General features: G+C 33.7%; 1 protein-coding gene across 14 annotated transcripts in view; it reads left to right on the forward strand.

The window, feature by feature from the left end:
- KCNT2 (potassium sodium-activated channel subfamily T member 2) overlaps positions 1-17978 on the forward strand; it is a 440948-nt gene that overhangs the window by 237115 nt on the left and 185855 nt on the right. For all 14 annotated transcript variants that reach the window (XR_009210825.1, XR_009210826.1, XR_009210827.1 and 11 more), the window contains one exon: positions 155-218. Coding sequence is in view for 11 of the 14 variants with exons in the window: in XM_058430744.1 (XP_058286727.1) it covers positions 155-218 (64 nt within the window). In the remaining 3 variants the exon portion in view is untranslated. The remainder of the gene's footprint in view (positions 1-154; positions 219-17978) is intronic.

A 17978-nucleotide genomic window follows, 5' to 3' on the forward strand; every position in this document is an offset into this window, starting at 1 on the left:
CTGCTTGAAATTCAACTTTCATTTAAGCTTAGGGATACACATGATCTACATGTACATTTTGTGCAATATATGGACTAAAGACTGAAATTCTATTTTTCAGAAAACACGTAGATATTTCAGTGTGTGATTATTTTGTTTTTCCGTCTGTATGTAGGATGGATGACGCTGAGGCCTGTTTTATTCTCAGTAGCCGTTGTGAAGTGGATAGGACATCATCTGTAAGTTTCTAAAATATTTTTTAGTAAGTTGTGCTTTCCATTTTAGAAGATTTTTTTTAATGTGAGTTTTTAAAAATCTGCCAACATTAAGTATTGGTGACCTTAAAGTTTTACTAAAAGGAAACAAATATTACTGAGCTATCTTTTCCATAAGAACAGTTGTATCATTGATTGTATTAACAAAAGTGTTTTTCAAATAGTTTCTATGAATACTCTCATAATCTGTTGATCAAAATGAATCATATATAAACAGAACTAGACCATTTTTTATTAAATATGTCTTATGAGATGTAGTTTTGTTAAAGTGGCCTCAATTTCTTCAACCTTAAGACAAAGCAGATGGATCAGGCATTAGAACCAATTGGAGAGTTTCTTAAAGCTATGCATTTGCGAACCTTCTATTCAAGATATTTGGGGTGGTAATCAACAATCTCTATAGTTTTAAAAGCTCCCCAGGTAATTCTGAAACACATTTCACTTTGGTAACCTTTGGCTTGTATGATATTTATGATGCATTTTTTAGGTCCACAGGTCTATCAAACTTATAACTAAATTAAATTGTATAAAGCAAATACTGGTACAAACTATATTTAAAATTTTTTTATTTTATTTTTTTTAAGTGCTTCATTATTTTATGTTCAGTAAATTCTACTACCTCCTGTGTTTCTAAGCCAATGACTCCATCTCTAGCCATTATCTGCGGTGTGTGGACAAATGAGAACAATTGGTGGTTTCTGTAGAGAATGGGAAAAGGCAAAATGTGCATAGATCTTTCAGGTATATATTTTATTATCTTCTAGAGCACTTAATAGGCATACTCTTTTACATTAATCTAGGACTGTAAGTCCTGAATGGGCAGGCTCTGTGTTGTCCTCACTGTAATTTACCTAAACTACTTATCCATTTCTAAAATGTTTAAACTGATTTTCTCGTCTTTCGTTTGGAGTGGGCTGCTATTAGCTGAATTGTGGGCCTACAAAATTCCTGCGTTGAAGTCCCAACTCTTAGTACCTCAGCATGTGAACTTACGTGGTGATAAGGTGTTGAAAGAAGTAATAAATTTATAATGAGACCATTAGGGTAGGCACTAATCCAATGTGACCAGTGTCCTTATAGAAAGAGAAAATTTGGAGGCAGACACGTATACAGGGAAAACACCATGTAAACACGAAGACGGCAATATACATGCCAAGGAGAGAGGTCTGGAACAGATCCTTCCCTCACAGCTCTCAGGAAGATCCAACCCTGCCAACAACTTGATTTCCAGATTCCAGTCTGTAGAACTGTGAGACAATAAACTTCTATTGTTTAAGCCATTCAGGTTGTGGTACTTTGTTTGGCAGCCCTAGGAAACTAATAGAAGAGTGTAGACCAAAAAATGATTGGAAAACTTTTAAAATATTTTTTGAAATATATATATGAGAAAAAGTATCTGCTCCCCACTTTCTTCACAATTACTACCTTAATTCAGATCAGACTGATTCATCAGTTCATTTAAGCATTACTTTAATCCTTTCTTAATTGGTTCAACGTAGTAGGTATTCCAAACATGTTTATTGAAGAAATGAATTTGAACTGAAGATAATCAAGTGCTTCTATAATTGGTTGACTTATGTAATTGTGAGTGTTGTGCCCCCTTGAGTGGTAATTTGGCTTTAAATTACTTTCAGTTTTTCAGTATGTGTACTAGCTTTGTGTAGCAAGACAGGTGTAAGCATTAGGAAATAAATACATAATATCTTCTAGAGTACCCTTTATAATGTGAATTTGGAAGCTTTTAGTTAATCAAATGCATTCTCTTTTTTTTCCTGACACTACTAAATTGGAAGAAATGAGTAAGAAGATTTACACCTATAGGGACAACAGATTTGGTAGATGCGACAATACTAATTTTATATTAATAATAATTTTGCAAGCTACAAAGCAGATGGATGAGTGGCAACAGTGAAGGAAGTTAAAATTTAAGTTGAGACAGGAAACAAATTAGAAGCAAGCTGCTTTTTGCAACGGAACCTCAACAGTCTCAGAAAATAGAGGTACCAGATGTCTCTGAATGTAGGGTTATATATATGACTAAATACATGAATACTGGTTAGAAGTCTACAAGAAAAGTAGGTTCTCTGAACCCCTGTACATATCCATTGCTAGTTACTTTCCTAATCCTGGTAAAAGAGTTTGCTATTTGGAGAATTTGATCCAGGGATACTCTCTACTCGGAAACACCAGCTCCAGTTAAGAGTCTAGGTGCCATGCTAAAATTAACGGAATTAAGAGTAATCATATCACTGAATGTGATATGATTTTCCCAAATGACTCTGAGAACCATTACAGCCTGGTCCATATCTCTATTGACATTGACACGAGATTGGAGGAGTTTCCTTAGGGGAAATAGTTCAACACAAGATAAAATGCCTTATATCATTCAATCAAAAGTGTGTGTGCCTGTGTGTGTCTGTGTGTCTGTGTGTGCAGAGATATGAAACCTGGTGTTCCCCAGTGCAATATTAAACATTGATCACTCTAAAATAAAATCTATGTGAAAAAAGCTTTCTGCCTCCACTCAAATCCTAACCTCTTTTGAGTGCTTAACTCCTACTTGTATTCAGACACCAGACACAAGACATAGGGATTTGAGGACATTTCTAACAAGAACAAGAAGGAATAAAAAAAAAACAAACAAAAACCATACACAAAAAGAGAAACTCAGAGGAAACAAACAATACCATATAGTTCTGGAAAGAGAAATCAATCTTAAAATATATATTTAATAAATATTCCTAGTAATACGAGAATATATGGTACATACATAAAATAAGGATAGTAGACTAGATCACAAAACAAAACAAGACATTCAGTGAACCTGAAAGAGCTCCTGGAAGTTAAATCTAGCATAACAAATGATTAATTTAATAAAAAGCCTGGAAGATAAACCTAAGAACATTGAAGAATGAAGAATAATAAAATGAACAATAAAACCAAATAGTGTAAAAGAAGAATTAAAAAGTTGAGAAAATTATGGTAGTTAGAGAGAAGCAATATCAATATAATAGGAATTTAAGAAAGGGATTTTATAAAACACTAGGGTAGAATATTATGAAAGACATAATACACTCAAATTTTCCACACAAAAATTGTCAAATTGAGAGGGCCCACTCATTATACAATAAGGACTAGAAAAGATCTGTGCTGGTCAGGGAGAAGGAAAACAAAAGAAGAAGCCAAAGGAAAAAGGAAAAGACATATGAAGAAGAGGAACAATAGGAGAAAAAGAAGAAAATATTCAAAACTAAGGGTGGAAAATTGGAATGTCTTCAGACGTCTCATCAGTAATGGCAGAAGACAGTGGGACAATGCTTTCAAAATTCTGAAGGGAAGTATTTTTTCACTTAGAATTTTGTATCCTGGCAAAAGTGTGGACTAGTAAGAAGGTAGAAAGAAGTTATTTATATAAACTAAAGATTTTAAAGAATGCACAACTCTGGAAGCTGCTGGAAGATGTGTTTACCAAAAACAAGGAGTGAGTGAAGGAGAAGTAGCCTCAGGGGATCCAGCACAGAGGAGAGAATGGAAATTTCCATAGTCATGGTGGAAGTGGACCCTAAACAGCAGGCTCTCAGTGCCAGCAGTCAGACCATTGTGGGGAGTGGAGAACTTCAGGAAGGCCACCTCTGGGGAGGGGACTAAACTGGTGTTACCTGATGTGGTTGAGTGTATTGAGAAGAGCTTTCCACTTCTGGGCAGGGGTTTTGGATTGCATTTTGTCTCCCTTTTTATTTTCATTTGTTGGAGCCCTAACTCCTAGTTCTTCACAATTTTACTGTATTTGGATATAGGGCTTTTAAATAGGTAATTAAGTTAAAATGAAGCCATTAGGGTGGGCTCTAATCTAATATGGCTGATGTCCTTATAAGAGGAGAATAAGATGATAGGCTATACAGAGATACCAGGGGTGGGTGTGCATATAAGGTAACCAGGTGAAGAGGCCAATGTCGCAGGCCTCAGAGGAAACCAACTCTGCTGGGGCCTTGTCCTAGAACTTCCAGTTGCCAGAACTGTGAGAAAATAAATGTCTTTTGTTTAAGTCATCAAATCTGGGTTGTTGTTGTTTTTGAGACTTGAGTTTTGCTTTTTTTGCCCCGGCTGGAGTGGAATGACTCGATCTCGGCTCACTGCAACCTCCGCCTTCCGGGTACCATGCCTGGCTAATTATTTATTTATGTATCTATTTATTTTTATTTTTTGTATTTTTAGTAGAGATGGAGTTTCTCTATGTTGGTCAGGCTGGTCTCGAACTCCAGACCTCTGGTGATCTGCCTGCCTTGGCCTCCCGAAGTGCTGGGATTACAGGTGTGAGCCACCATGCCTGGCCAAATCTGGGGTATTTTTTTATGGTAGCCCAAACAGACAGATTCTGAATTAGTAATGAGTGGTTAGAAAACTAACAAATGTCAAAAGAGACAATTAGAAAGGAAAATATATCATTCAAGATTGGAAATATAATTATAGCACTCAACATACTGTTCTATGAAAAGCAGCCAGAATAATGTGAACACTGAAGATTGGTTTAACAAAAATTATCGAACTACAGTCATGCACCACATAACATTTCACTGACACATTGAATATACAATTGTAGTCCCATAGGATTATAATGGAGCTGAAAAATTCCTATTGCCTAGTGACATCATAGCTGTTGTAACTTAGCAGTGCAGAGCTTATGTGTTTGTGATGATGTTGACTAAGATCAATATGTTATGCCCTATAGCCTAGTACATACTAGGCTGTACCATTTAGGTTTGTGTAAATACAATCTATGCCCAATGACAAAATCGTCTAATGATGGGTTTCTCAGAATATATCCCCATCGCTAAGTGAATCATGACTTGTATATTCAAAGGATGGGAAAAGGAAAATTCAGAATGAGGGATGAGAAGAAAGTTATACTCTTTTGTTCCATAGTAGAAAGCTAGTAGATAATAATTTAAATTGAAAAGCAGGAAATAGTAATAAAATCATAGTTAGAAATATGGAAGGAGGTTAAGAGAATATCCAGTTTTAGGGCTGTAAAGGGACTGCCTCTGCAGAGTGGAAATATGTGTGAGAGTAGGAAGGAGAGAGAAGGCTGCACTTATATGTTATGGAACTTGTCTTTTTGGACTATGTACATGTATAGGTTTGATAGCATTTTTAATTAAGTGTGATTTAGAATATGTCTTGGTCTAGGAAAAACATCATTGATTTGAAAAATGTGCCATTAGTTGTGAGGAGGTAAGCAGGTTTCTTGTCATGTCAGCTTCACGTAACCCTTGAGATGTCAGTATAAACATGGGTAAATTTGCAGTTGAACTGCCTGTGTTTTTTATATATGTACTTTTTTGTCTTTCAATAAAAATTTATTTACAAGAAAAAGTGGCAGGCTGGATTTGGTCTCTATGCCCTCATAGTTTGCTGACCTCTGCTATAGATAATTAATATTGTTTTAAAAAAATTTCTGTGGGTATATAATAGATGCATTTACTTACGTTAAGTGAAATAAGTCAGACAGAGGAAGGCAAATATTGCATGGGATCTAAAAATCAAAGCAATTGAACTAATGGACATAGAGAGTAGAAGGATGGTAACCAGAGGCTGGGAAGGGTAGTGGGGGAGTGGTGACGGGGAGATTGGGATGGTTAATGGGTACAAAATAAAATAGAATGAATAAGACCTACTATTTGATAGCACAATAGAGTGACTATAGTCAATAATAACTCAATTGTACATTTAAAAATAACTAAGAGTATAATTGGATTATGTGTAACACAAAAGATAAATGATTGAGGGGATGGATACTTATATATTTTTTAATTCAACTTTCGTCTAAACTTCTGATTAAATTATTCTGTCTTCCTTTTACTTATGAATCAGGAGAAGAAATAAGGCATGCCAAGTGAAGCTTCATAAAACAGGTAGAACTCAACAGCTGTTATACTTTTGGAAAAACTGTTTAGTGAAACAAGTAGCATATATAGCTGTGAAAAGTTTAGCAGAGTAGCAAGGGGTCAGTAGGTACAGTAGTATCCCCCTTATCCACGGGGAATACTTTCCAACATCCCCAGCTGATGCCTATATTTGCCAATAGTACCAAACCCTATATATAGTAAGCACTAATTTCTTTTTTCTTCTTCACAATTTCATGGATAGAATATTCGATCTTACTATAGATCTTAGCAACCTCAGCATAAGATATTTTTCTTTCCTTATTAACTTGAGAACTTTCATCTTTTCACTTCAAGGAGGCACTTGATGCCTTCTTTTTGGCATATCCAAATTGGCAGCATTGCTACTCTTGCACTTTTTGGGCCACTAAGTAAAATAAGGGCCACTTGAACACAAGCACTGCAATACTTCAAGAGCCAATGTGATAACCAAGACAGCTACTAAGTGACTAATGGATTGGAAGCATATATAGTGTGAATATACTGGACAAAAGGATGATTCATGTCCTGGGTGGGACAGGGTGGGATGGAGTGAGATTTTATGCTACTTAGAATGGCATGTAACTTAAAACTTATAAATTGTTTATTTCTAGAATTTTCCTTTTAATATTATTGGGTCAAAGTTAATCTTGGGTAACTGAAACTGTGGGAAGGCAAAACTGTGGATGGGGGGACTATTATATAAGGAAAGCAAGTAAATTCTTAAAAACCCAGCAGGGGGAAGTCAGTATCAGAATTGGGACATCTTGAAGAAAGGGACAAGAGAGTGTCATTGAGTCCTGGTAACTGGGTGGAAACTGGGTGGAGTTTTAGGTCTTGATAGAAAGGGTAAGGAAGAAAAACTCATGTTCATGAGTGGCACAGTATCTCTGCTCCTTTGGCAAAGACTGGAATCTCTTTTAATTGTTTTATGTTTGGATGTACAGGGACTCACGGAAGCGTCTACAGCCCTTAGAGAGACAGAAACTTTGAGGGACTTGGTTATAAAATAGAAAGCAAACTATTCCTAATATGCTCATATCTGGACATAACAATAGGCTGTATCATTCACCTCTTTTTTTAACCATTTATTTATATATATATATATTTATATATAGGTGAGCACAATGATTCAAATAAAGATGTAGACAAATTATGCATTATGCTAAATAGCTAACAATGTTAGCATACAGGACACCACGTTGCTTGGTAATTAACATTCTCCCATGTAATGTATTGCTTCTTAGGAAGGATCTGGCATAGTTGCTGATGCAAACACTACATTATGTCTTACACAGAGGTTAATTAAACAGTTCACTCAAAGGACACTCCTCCTCCTCCAGCATTTGATGTAAACTCAGTCAGGATAGTAGAAATCTTTGCTCTTTGATTCCCCAAAAGTTAATAAATGCATGTTTTCTCCAGTTTTCAAAATGTCGAGGTCTGCTTGTTTTGTTTGTATCATTTTGTAGGGACTGTATTGTGAATACATGAGAGCTTGGTCCAGATCATTTCTTTTAGTTGCCTCTTCCCAAGTAAGTTGTTCTTGAAGAGAATAAGCAATTCCTCCTTGGTGAATAACAGTCCTGCTACAATTTAATCATTTCACATGCAGTAAACTTTTCTTGGATATTCATTTAGAAGAAAATTAACTGTTTTGACGTTTGCCCTTAATATGATAAAGCCAGTGTCACTGTCATTTTATGTGCTTCCAGTACACAGCCAGTGTCTTGGGAGGGCCAGAAGGCCTGGAATCATGGTATGTTCTTACCTGATGTAAAATACTCCAACTTGTCTAAAGACTGTCAGATCTCCCTTTTCTTAAACTCACTCAATAGTTGAACCATATGGAAAAATCATGGAGAATTATTTGGGGGAAATTCTCTTGCCATCTTACAAGGTATAACAATCAAAGCTTATTCCTAGGCTACATACTCTTCAACATGATTGAAAATTGTACTTAAACCACTAGTAAGTAGTGAGAATAAACAGGCACATTTTACATTTTACCAACACAGTTAAGGAGAAAACAACAAACAACAACAACAACAACAAAAACTTTTACTTCATTTGAAAAAGTAATACAAAATATCAGGTCAATTGCATGGAATCTTGGAGAAATATTTGTTAGGTTGATAAGATTAAGCAAAATTCTTTTTCTTCCCATAGCCTCAATTCCAAGAATAACAATGTGAAATTAATTGGTGAAATGCTTATGATTTCTTAAGGAAGACACATTTAGAATAAATATTAAAATGGTTATTTCTGGATAGAGCATTTCCAAAAATTACTTTTAATTGATTAATCTTGCAGTATTTTCTGACTATTAGAAAATACTGCAAGTCTTAGAATTGTAATGTACAGAGTATAATGTAGTTTTTTATAGTATTTTGAATTAGAATAATCTGTTACATGTAAAAATATATTTTTAAAATCTGTATAATTGAATTAGCATTAGGTATAACTTTGAAGCAATTTTCCTCAATGTTGTTCTAAATCAATGTGATGCATTATGAAACTTTTTTTTTATATATATGCTGTTCCTTGGCATGGTATGGCTTTTGAAAAACATTGATTGCACACTATTTTTTAAAAGTACATATTGAATTATTATTGCTGAATATATAAAATTAACTGAATAAGTTATTTTGTTGTTTTAATGACAACAATGTAATAACTAGGCAAACACTGCCAATCCTAGAATTGGTCTGTGTATACTTTTCTGATTGGAGGGGGACATTTCTGAATAACATTAAGAGGCAAAATTAATAAGCATTACAAATACTCTCCTGTGAAATTAGCAATATTTTACAAAAAATAAATGTGTGTCTATATAATATTTTGTATTCTTTATTAGAAAAACAGTAGGTAATCATGAATTTGAAAGTGCCATAACAGCTGACTCAGTAAATTTTTCGTTTTTCTTTGAATGGCCAAAATTATTTAGAGAAATTATTAAGTGTAATTTCACTGTTATCAAAATGCTTTCTGACTATTCTAGATTAATGTTATTTTAAAACAATAAAGCACGACATGCACTTTTTAAAGAAGATGCCCAGTTTTTTTTTATACGATGGTAACATTTAAAGATTTGTAACATCATAATGCGAATTATTTGCAAAAATCTTGCAATTTTATAGTATTGTAGCTTTAGTCAACATTTCTACTATTGGTATACATATTTTAGCTCATTTTCCTTCAAGTCCAATTAATAAAAAATGGAAAAAAAGGATCCAAACATTTGACATTTAATAAGTCACTTTCATGTGATCAAGCATTTTGCTTATTTTATGTATTTAATACCACAATTTGTTCATAGATGAGAAAACCAAGTCCCAGAGATGTTCAATAGATTTCCGAGAGTGACGGAGTCTAAATTTTACCCAGTTTAGTCCAAATCCCAAACCTCTGCCTTTACAACAAACTTGTCCCCATGTTGATAATAGCTTAGCTTACTATTCAAATGGCATACACATTTGAAAATAAAAGTGGTACTACTGTTTAAATATAATAATAATGACATGTATACATGGTTTCTGGTATCAGCTCTCTGTTCTACTCCTTTCCATCCTAGTTTATTCCTTAAAAGAATGTATTAACTTTGTATCCATTAAATTATTAATCTATTTTATATCCTTGCCCTTTAAGAATCTGACATTTTCTGACCTCTTTTTTCCTTTGGCTTTCAATCTCAATTTTACATTTCCCAATTTTCATTTTTGAAGTTACGTTTGTGCATTTGAAGACTGATATCATTTACCTTTTGTTCTCTAAACAAAATGAGGACGTCTGCCATGATTTATTAAGTGTTGAACCCAATAAACTTTTAGAATTGCATGACTATGAACATATTGTTTATTGAAGACCCAGTGATCGTTTTGATTACGTTTTCTTTTTCCTTTTTTGTGTTGCTTTACTCAAAATTTTCAAAATCAGCTATATATTTTATGTGTTGATTACCGTACTGTACATTTGTGTGTGCTGGGGTGTAGGGGGCTGCTAACTGTTATTTGTAGAGCTTCTATTTACCACTCACTATCCTATTGTCTTGTCATATGTTTACAGGCCTTAGTCTATCTCGCTTCAAATTTCTAGGAGGCTAGTTGATGTAATCTGTTGCAACCCTCTCCGAACTGAGCATAGTATTTTATACAAGGAAGAAAAAGTACCCTAGTATAACATTATCTCCATTTTTAAAAACTATTCCTTCTTTTCCTGTATTCATTCAACAAATATTTATTGAGTATTCTGTACCCCAAACATGGACATACCAGCTGAACATACAGTTACTAACAAAACAGTAAAACATTTCCATTCTCATGGAGCTTATCTACTAGTAGAAGTGACATTAAGTCCTAAGTGACATCTTATGTACTAGTAAGAATTGACATTAAATAAATGTGTACAATGTTAGTGAAAAGTATTAAAAAGAGCACACTGGGGAGAGAGCATATGAAATGTTAGGAAAGGCAAGCATTGTAAATTGAATCATTAATTAAAAACTGTTTAAGATTAACCTAAGATAATCATAAAGCCTATTATTTATAGAACACATCAGCACAACAGCATATTAGAGAGCTCATACATAATATTAGAGAGCTCGTACATCATAGTCAAGTATAATTTATCCTTCGAATGCAAAAATGGTTCGACATGCTAAAATTAATAACTGTGATAAACCACATTAACAGAACAAAGAACTTAAAAATATATTCCCATCTCAATATACTCAGAAAAATCATGACAAAATTTTCCATAGGAGTGTATCTATAGTAAAAAACATAGTATATACAGGGATTGGTAATATCCACAATTTCAGGCATCCACTGAAGGTCTTAGAATATATCCCACACCCCTGTGGATAAGGGGGAACTATTTTATGTAGAAAACTATAAAGATTCCAGAAAAAAACTGTTAGAACTAATAAATCAATTTAGTAAAAGTACTTGCATTCTTATATACTAACAATGAACCATCTGAAAAGGAAATTCAGAAAAAACTCCTTTTACAATAGCCCTCAAAAAGAATAAAATACTTAGAATTAAGCTTTATCAAGGAGGTGAAAGACTGGTACACTGAAAACAACAAAACATTGTTACAAGAAATTGAAGGAGACATAAATAAATGGAAAATGGAAAGACATCCTGTGTTCACTATTTCCATCAGAATCTCACTGGCCATTTTTTTTTAACTGGAATAGTTAAAAGCAATCCTGAAATTAATATAGCACCACAAAAGATCCAGAATAGCCAAAACAATCCTAAGAACAAAGAAGAAAGCAGGAGGTATCAAACTTCGTGATTTTAAAATATATTTCAAAGCTATAGTTATTAAAATCTTATGGTACCAGCATAAATACGTGCATATAGACTAATAAAGAGCCTAAAAAGAAACCTATGCATATATAGTCAACTGATCTTTGACAAGGTTGTCAAGAATACACAATGTGGAAAGGAAAGTTTCTTCAACAGAAGGAAAAAAGGAATGAAGGAAGGAAGGAATAGAGGGAGGGAGGAAGATGGGAAGGGAAGGAGGGAAGGAACAATGAGGAAGGAAGGGAGGAAGGAAGGGAGGGAGGGAGGGAAAGGAAGGAAGAGACGGAGGAAAGGAGAGAAGGAGAAAAGAAAGAAAGAAAGAAGGAAAGGAAGGAAAAGAAAGAAAGAAAAAACATTGATATCTTACATCCTGCACAAAAATCAACTTAAAGACTTTAACTTAGATCTGAAATGGTAAAATTGAAACAGAGGAAAAGCTTGACTTTGGTCTTGGTATTGATTTCTTGGTTATAACACCAAAGCACAAGCAACAAAATAAAAAATAGACAAATGGTATTATATCAAATTAAAAAGAAAACAGGCCGGGCGCAGTGGCTCACGCTTGTAATCCCAGCACTTTGGGAGGCCGAGGCGGGCGGATCACGAGGTCAGGAGATCGAGACCACGGTGAAACCCCATCTCTACTAAAAATACAAAAAACTTAGCCGGGCGTGGTGGCGGGCGCCTGTAGTCCCAGCTACTCGGAGAGGCTGAGGCAGCAGAATGGTGTGAATCCGGAAGGCGGAGCTTGCAGTGAGCTGAGATCACGCCACTGCACTCCAGCCTGGGTGACAGAGCGAGACTCCGTCTCAAAAAAAAAAAAAGTATGCATAGCAAAGGACAAAATCAAAGCGAAAAGACAATCTGAAGAATGGGAAAAAATATTTGCAAATCATATGTCTAATAAGGGATTAATTTCAAAACTATATAAGGAACTTCCATAGCTTAATAGCAAAAAACAAAACCAAACACACACACACAAAAGGAAATAAGCTGATTAAAAAATAGGCAAATGACTTGAATGGAAATATCTCTGAAGAAGACAAACAAGTGGCCAACAAGTATCATGTTTGAACAGATGATCAATATCATTAATTATCAGGGAAATGCAAATCAAAACAGCAAAAAGATATCATCTTATATCTCTTAGGATTGTTATTATCAAAATAAAGATAAAAAGAGTTGATGGTGATGTGGAGAAACTCAAAACCATGTGCACTGGTTGTGGATATATAAAATAGTGAAGCAGCTATGAAAAACAATATGGAGGTTTTTCAAAAACCTGAAATAGAATTGCCATATGACTCAGAAATCCCACTTCCTGTTATACATCCAAAGGGATTGAAATCAACATGCCAAAGAGATGTCTGTACTCCTATGTTCATTGCAGTACTATTCACAATAGCCAAGAAATCAAAATAAACAGTGTCCATTAACAGATGAATAGATAAGGAAATTTGGTTTATACTGCCAACAGACCTACATTATAAAAAAGTTGAAGAAAGTTATTTAGCAAATAGAAATGATGTCTTATGACACTCTGGATTCACATGAAAAAATTAAGAAATCCAGAAATGATAACTATGTTGGTAAATATATTTAACTTGAAATTTTAAAAATATTATTTATTGTTTAAAACAAAAATAATGACAATTATTGTGGGATTTATAACAAACATAAGTAAAATGAATGACATTCTAGCATAATGACTGAAAAAAAACAAAATACACTGTAGTGAGATTCTTTATGTATTATTTGAAAGATGGGTGTAATAAATACTGGTGTATGTTGTAAACCTTAGGGTGGCCCTTAATAAAGATTTTAAAAACCTATATGATTAAATGGAACAATAAATGTATTTAATGCAAAAGGCGGCAGTAAAAGGGAACAAAGAATAGATGGGATAAATAGAAAAATAAGAAGATGAAAACGATTCACTGCACAAATACTAATCATATATAAGTGGAAGTGGCTATATTAGGCAAAGAAAACCCATGGACAAGAACTCATACCAAAGATGAAGAGGAATATTTTGTATTGAGTAAAGGATCAATGCATTTAAAAAATATAGCACTCCTAAATGTGTATGTGTGCTTTATAAAAAAAAAAAAAACCCTCAAAATACATGAAGTATAAAATGGCATAACTGAAAGGAGGAGTAAAAAGCTACAGTTAGTCTTATAATTTTCAACACTTCTGTCTTAGCAATCAATATAAAAAGGCAGGAATCAGTAGATTTATAACAAACTTGAACACACTATCACCAGCTTCATCTAATTGACGTATGGAATATTACACAAAAAAATGGAATTCCAGTTTTCAAGCACATGTGAAACATTCACAGAGATATATCATATTCTGGACCAGAAAAGATGTGGCAGAGAATTTAAAACCTACAGAATATGTTCTCTGATTGTAATTGAATTAAATGAGGCATCAATAATAAAACAACAGCTGAAAAATACCCAAATATTTGGAAATAAGGCAAAACATCCATAAGTAACCCATGGATAAAAGAGAAAATAAGAAGAATTATGATGAAAATGCAACACATTAAATTGTATGGAATGCAGCTTTACCAGCATCTGAAGAGAAATTTATATCTTTAAATTTTTGTATTAGAAAGGTTTAAAATTTAATAGCAAAGAGGAATTGGAGGCAATAATTATGGACTTTGAAAGTGTTTTCTGTACATGAGTGCAATGAAATCAGGCAGTAACTGATGGGTAATGTTTGATCAATGAAAGCTTTGTTTCCTTCTTTTCCTTTTTTTTATTTTTTTTAGTGGGAAAGATTTTGGCCAGTAAATACGATAAATATCTACCAAAGATGGCAAAATCGATCATGAAAGAAAATAATAGGATGTGATCTTATGCAGGAGTGGAAGGTTTTTCTTGGATAAGGGTGTAAAACTTTCATCCATTTTAACAAAAGGGAAAACAGTATATATAGATAGAGATGAAGGTATGTTTGTGGCCCCATGTAGTGAAAAGAGCTTGTGGAAGTTGATTTTTCTTGTTTCCATTTGCTTAGCGTAACAGTTAAGATTATCCGGGCAGAGGGAGGCTCCAGGCCCTCGAGAAACACTGGCAAGTGGTAGAGGGAAGATTCACATCCCAAAGGAGCAGAGAAAGAATTTATAATGGAAAATTTTCTAAAATAAATGTCGTAAGTAAAGAGAGGTCAGAGGCCTACAGTCAGGAGGAAACCTGCCTAATGTTTATTCACGCTGAGGGGAGAAACTTTGAGGCATGTTAGGTATTTGACTCCCAAGGCTTTAAGTTGTAACTCTCAGAAAAAAAATTGTTTTTATTCCTGGCTCATGCTGCTGACTTTCTTCTTAAATGTCAAAGACATATTTATTCTTGATTATTACATGCATTTTTGAACATATGGTATCTTAGAAAAGAAAGCAAACAATCACCGAGCACTCAGTGATTTCCCTTCATGTACCCTTCAGACAGCATGAGAAAAGAGCTGAAATAAAATGTTTGCTATGGAAGCTTTTTCACTGTTTTTTTTCAAGTATGTTTTGTTTTAAGAAGATCCACTTCAGGCACTGAAACAGGCACATAATCATCTGTTCTATGTCATTCCCTAATGAAATGTACCTTAGATTCTTTTGGGAGATTTTGCAATTTTATTTAGCTCTTTAGTCAACCCAATGGTTAGTGACTTGTTTTCAAAAATATTTTCCTTACCATTCTCAAAAATCACAGAATTTTAAACTTGAAAAGATACCTTGAAATCCCTAATATAACTGAGTTTTTAGTATACTCAGAAATAAGTTTTGGTAAATTTTTGACAGATGTACATCACTGGACTTCAGTTACATGCCATCAAGATAACCTGACCTCTTTACAAATCACTTTATTATTCATTTGACATTTGTATACCAGTGAGTTTCAAGAGGTTTTTGGATAGTGTGGTCATGACTATGTTAAACTGAGTAACTAGATCAGGGAAAATTCAAGAGGATTAAGATCTGGAATTGGATTTGGTGTTGAGGGAAGTTTCCTTCAAAACCTGGGAGAGGATTTAAGTAAGTAAAACATACAATTTAAGGAGTGTATGGTTCTGGATGAATTACTCCAACTCAGACCAAGGACTAGTAAACGATACAGTGTTTCAGCTTTCAGAAAGAGTACAAAATGAATTTAGCTACTCTATAAGGAAAGACAAAAAGTAAGCTTTTGAACTGGCAATAATGTTGACTTGCTGCTCAGTCCCAAAATTTCTGGTAAGATTTTGATAATATATATGGAGATACCGACAGGCAAGCAGGTTTTTATCATTAAGTATCTGTAAGGAGTGGTACATTTTCAGCCACAAGAGTGGGAATCAAAAGCAGAATTACAGTCCCTGAGAGATCATTGAAAAAGCAAGGACTTTTTTTCCTAAAACTAGAACCCAAGGTAATGTTTCAGTCCCAGATATACTGTTAAATCCCTTCTGCTGAAACTTGGCAGGAGGACAAAATTATATTTACAGCCATAAAAGCTTGAACGCTGAGGCCCAGAGTGCTAGACCAAGTCTTCTTTTAATTTTTTTTTTTTTTTTTTTTTTTTTTTTTTTACTTTGGTATAGATTGTTCATGAAGGCTAGGCCACTGTCGAGCCTATAGGTTTGGGTGAGTAATATAATTTAATTAGACTACAACTAGTTGGCCTGATTTTCTACTTTCTAATAGCCAGCTATTCTGTTGTAAAATGCAGCCACATATTTTAATGGTGGAGTATTTCTTAGTGATTTTGGCTATTTTCTTTTAAAGTATTTTTATTTAAGAGCACTTCTGAATTATTTTTGTGTTTAAAATAAGTATGTATCAAATTTGAAGCATACTTCTCTAAAGACATCAATTACAATTACTCACAATGAAATGTATCATTTTCTTAATTCAGTCATGAGGTTAGGTCAATTAGTTATAGATGATAGATACTATGAATCCTCTGTATCAGAATTACCTTCAGTTTTTGATATTATCAGATACATGTGTATGTAATCTAACCTTATACTTTTTGACAGTCTACATATTAGACCTGGATGTTGTAATTATGAACAAAATAGACCCTGACCTCAAGGTGCTTTTGAGGCCAATCTACTGTGAGGCCTTCATAGGGCCATCTGTGAAGAAATTGTTCTCTGGGCAAGGATTACATTTGGCAAGAATTGTTTATACAACAATACATTCGAATGTTTTCAAGATAGGTTTGTTCTCCAGATTGCCATAAGAATTTTTTTACTCTTTATTTTATAAGCGTTTGTGATTAGTTTGCTCAATTGCGCATAAATTTTGGGCAAATCTATCTACATGTATTATTTTAAGTTTTACAATTCAGTTTCACTTTATATACTAGTAATCTTAAAAAATAAAGTGTCCAATGAATAAGTTAGCAAGATATACTCAAAAGATGCAGGGTTAATAGATCAATTTTCAAGTGCTGCAGATGTATTTTATAAATTAAAAATTGAAAGTGATACCTTTGATCAAACCAATGTTTTATCACTTGTAGGTGACAGACTCCGTTTGAGAGTCTAATAAAAATTATAAATTTATGGATAGGTAAATAATTCATGTATAAAATTTCATCTAAAATATCTGAGTTCTTTAATGGGTTATTTGGATTTCAGTAAAATAATTCCTGCCATAGGTAAAGTGGTTTATTTTAAGTCCTCAGAACAACAAATACCTTTTAGGTAGTACAATTTATTAAGTTGAATTTTATGGAGACATTCTTCACCAATTTAATTTTTAGGCAAACTGACTTTGGGTAAAATGTTCTGTTTCACAGTAGCAGCAGACACTCATATGATGTGATAGTGTCCCAAGTTACCTACCTTTATTATTACAGCATTTTTATTCTAAGGTTATCACAATAACCATTTTACTCTATGATTCGAAATATGGAGCCGTTTACTTAAGGATGAATTTGTCCCCAAGAAAAGTTTAAAAAAATCAATCTTATCTTCTGCTTTTAGAAAAAAAAAATGAAGTGAAATCTTGTTTCTTTGCTAGTTTAATTATCTGTATTAGGAAAATTTTTCTTTTCTATTTCTCATATGATATTTACGCCATCTTATACAGCTCTTTTCCTTTTTCCTCACTTAATGATCCACTCAAAATTATTGATGTTTGTTCTGTTTTGTGAGGGCATAAAATATGAACAAAACAAGGAAGGTTTCAGAATAGGTACTTTATCCCATGTATTCATCCATTGAATTGAAATATTTGCTAAATGCTTTCTATATGCCTAATTCTCTTTATATTATCACATTTAATGTTCACACTATCAATAAGAAGTAAATATTGTTTTTCTTATTCACCTGTGATATGCAAATGAATGCTAGTTTCTGGGGATAAGCTAGGGTGAGCAAAATGTAGACATGGCCCTTGGCTTCATCAAGCTTGTAGTTTACTGAGGACCAGCTTTTAAAAATGCTAAAAATTAAATGGGGTTAATTGTTTACAGAATACAGTGGGATCAAGT

Source organism: Hylobates moloch, unplaced genomic scaffold, assembly GCF_009828535.3.
Source record: "Hylobates moloch isolate HMO894 unplaced genomic scaffold, HMol_V3 SCAFFOLD_18, whole genome shotgun sequence".
Lineage (NCBI taxonomy): Eukaryota > Metazoa > Chordata > Mammalia > Primates > Hylobatidae > Hylobates > Hylobates moloch.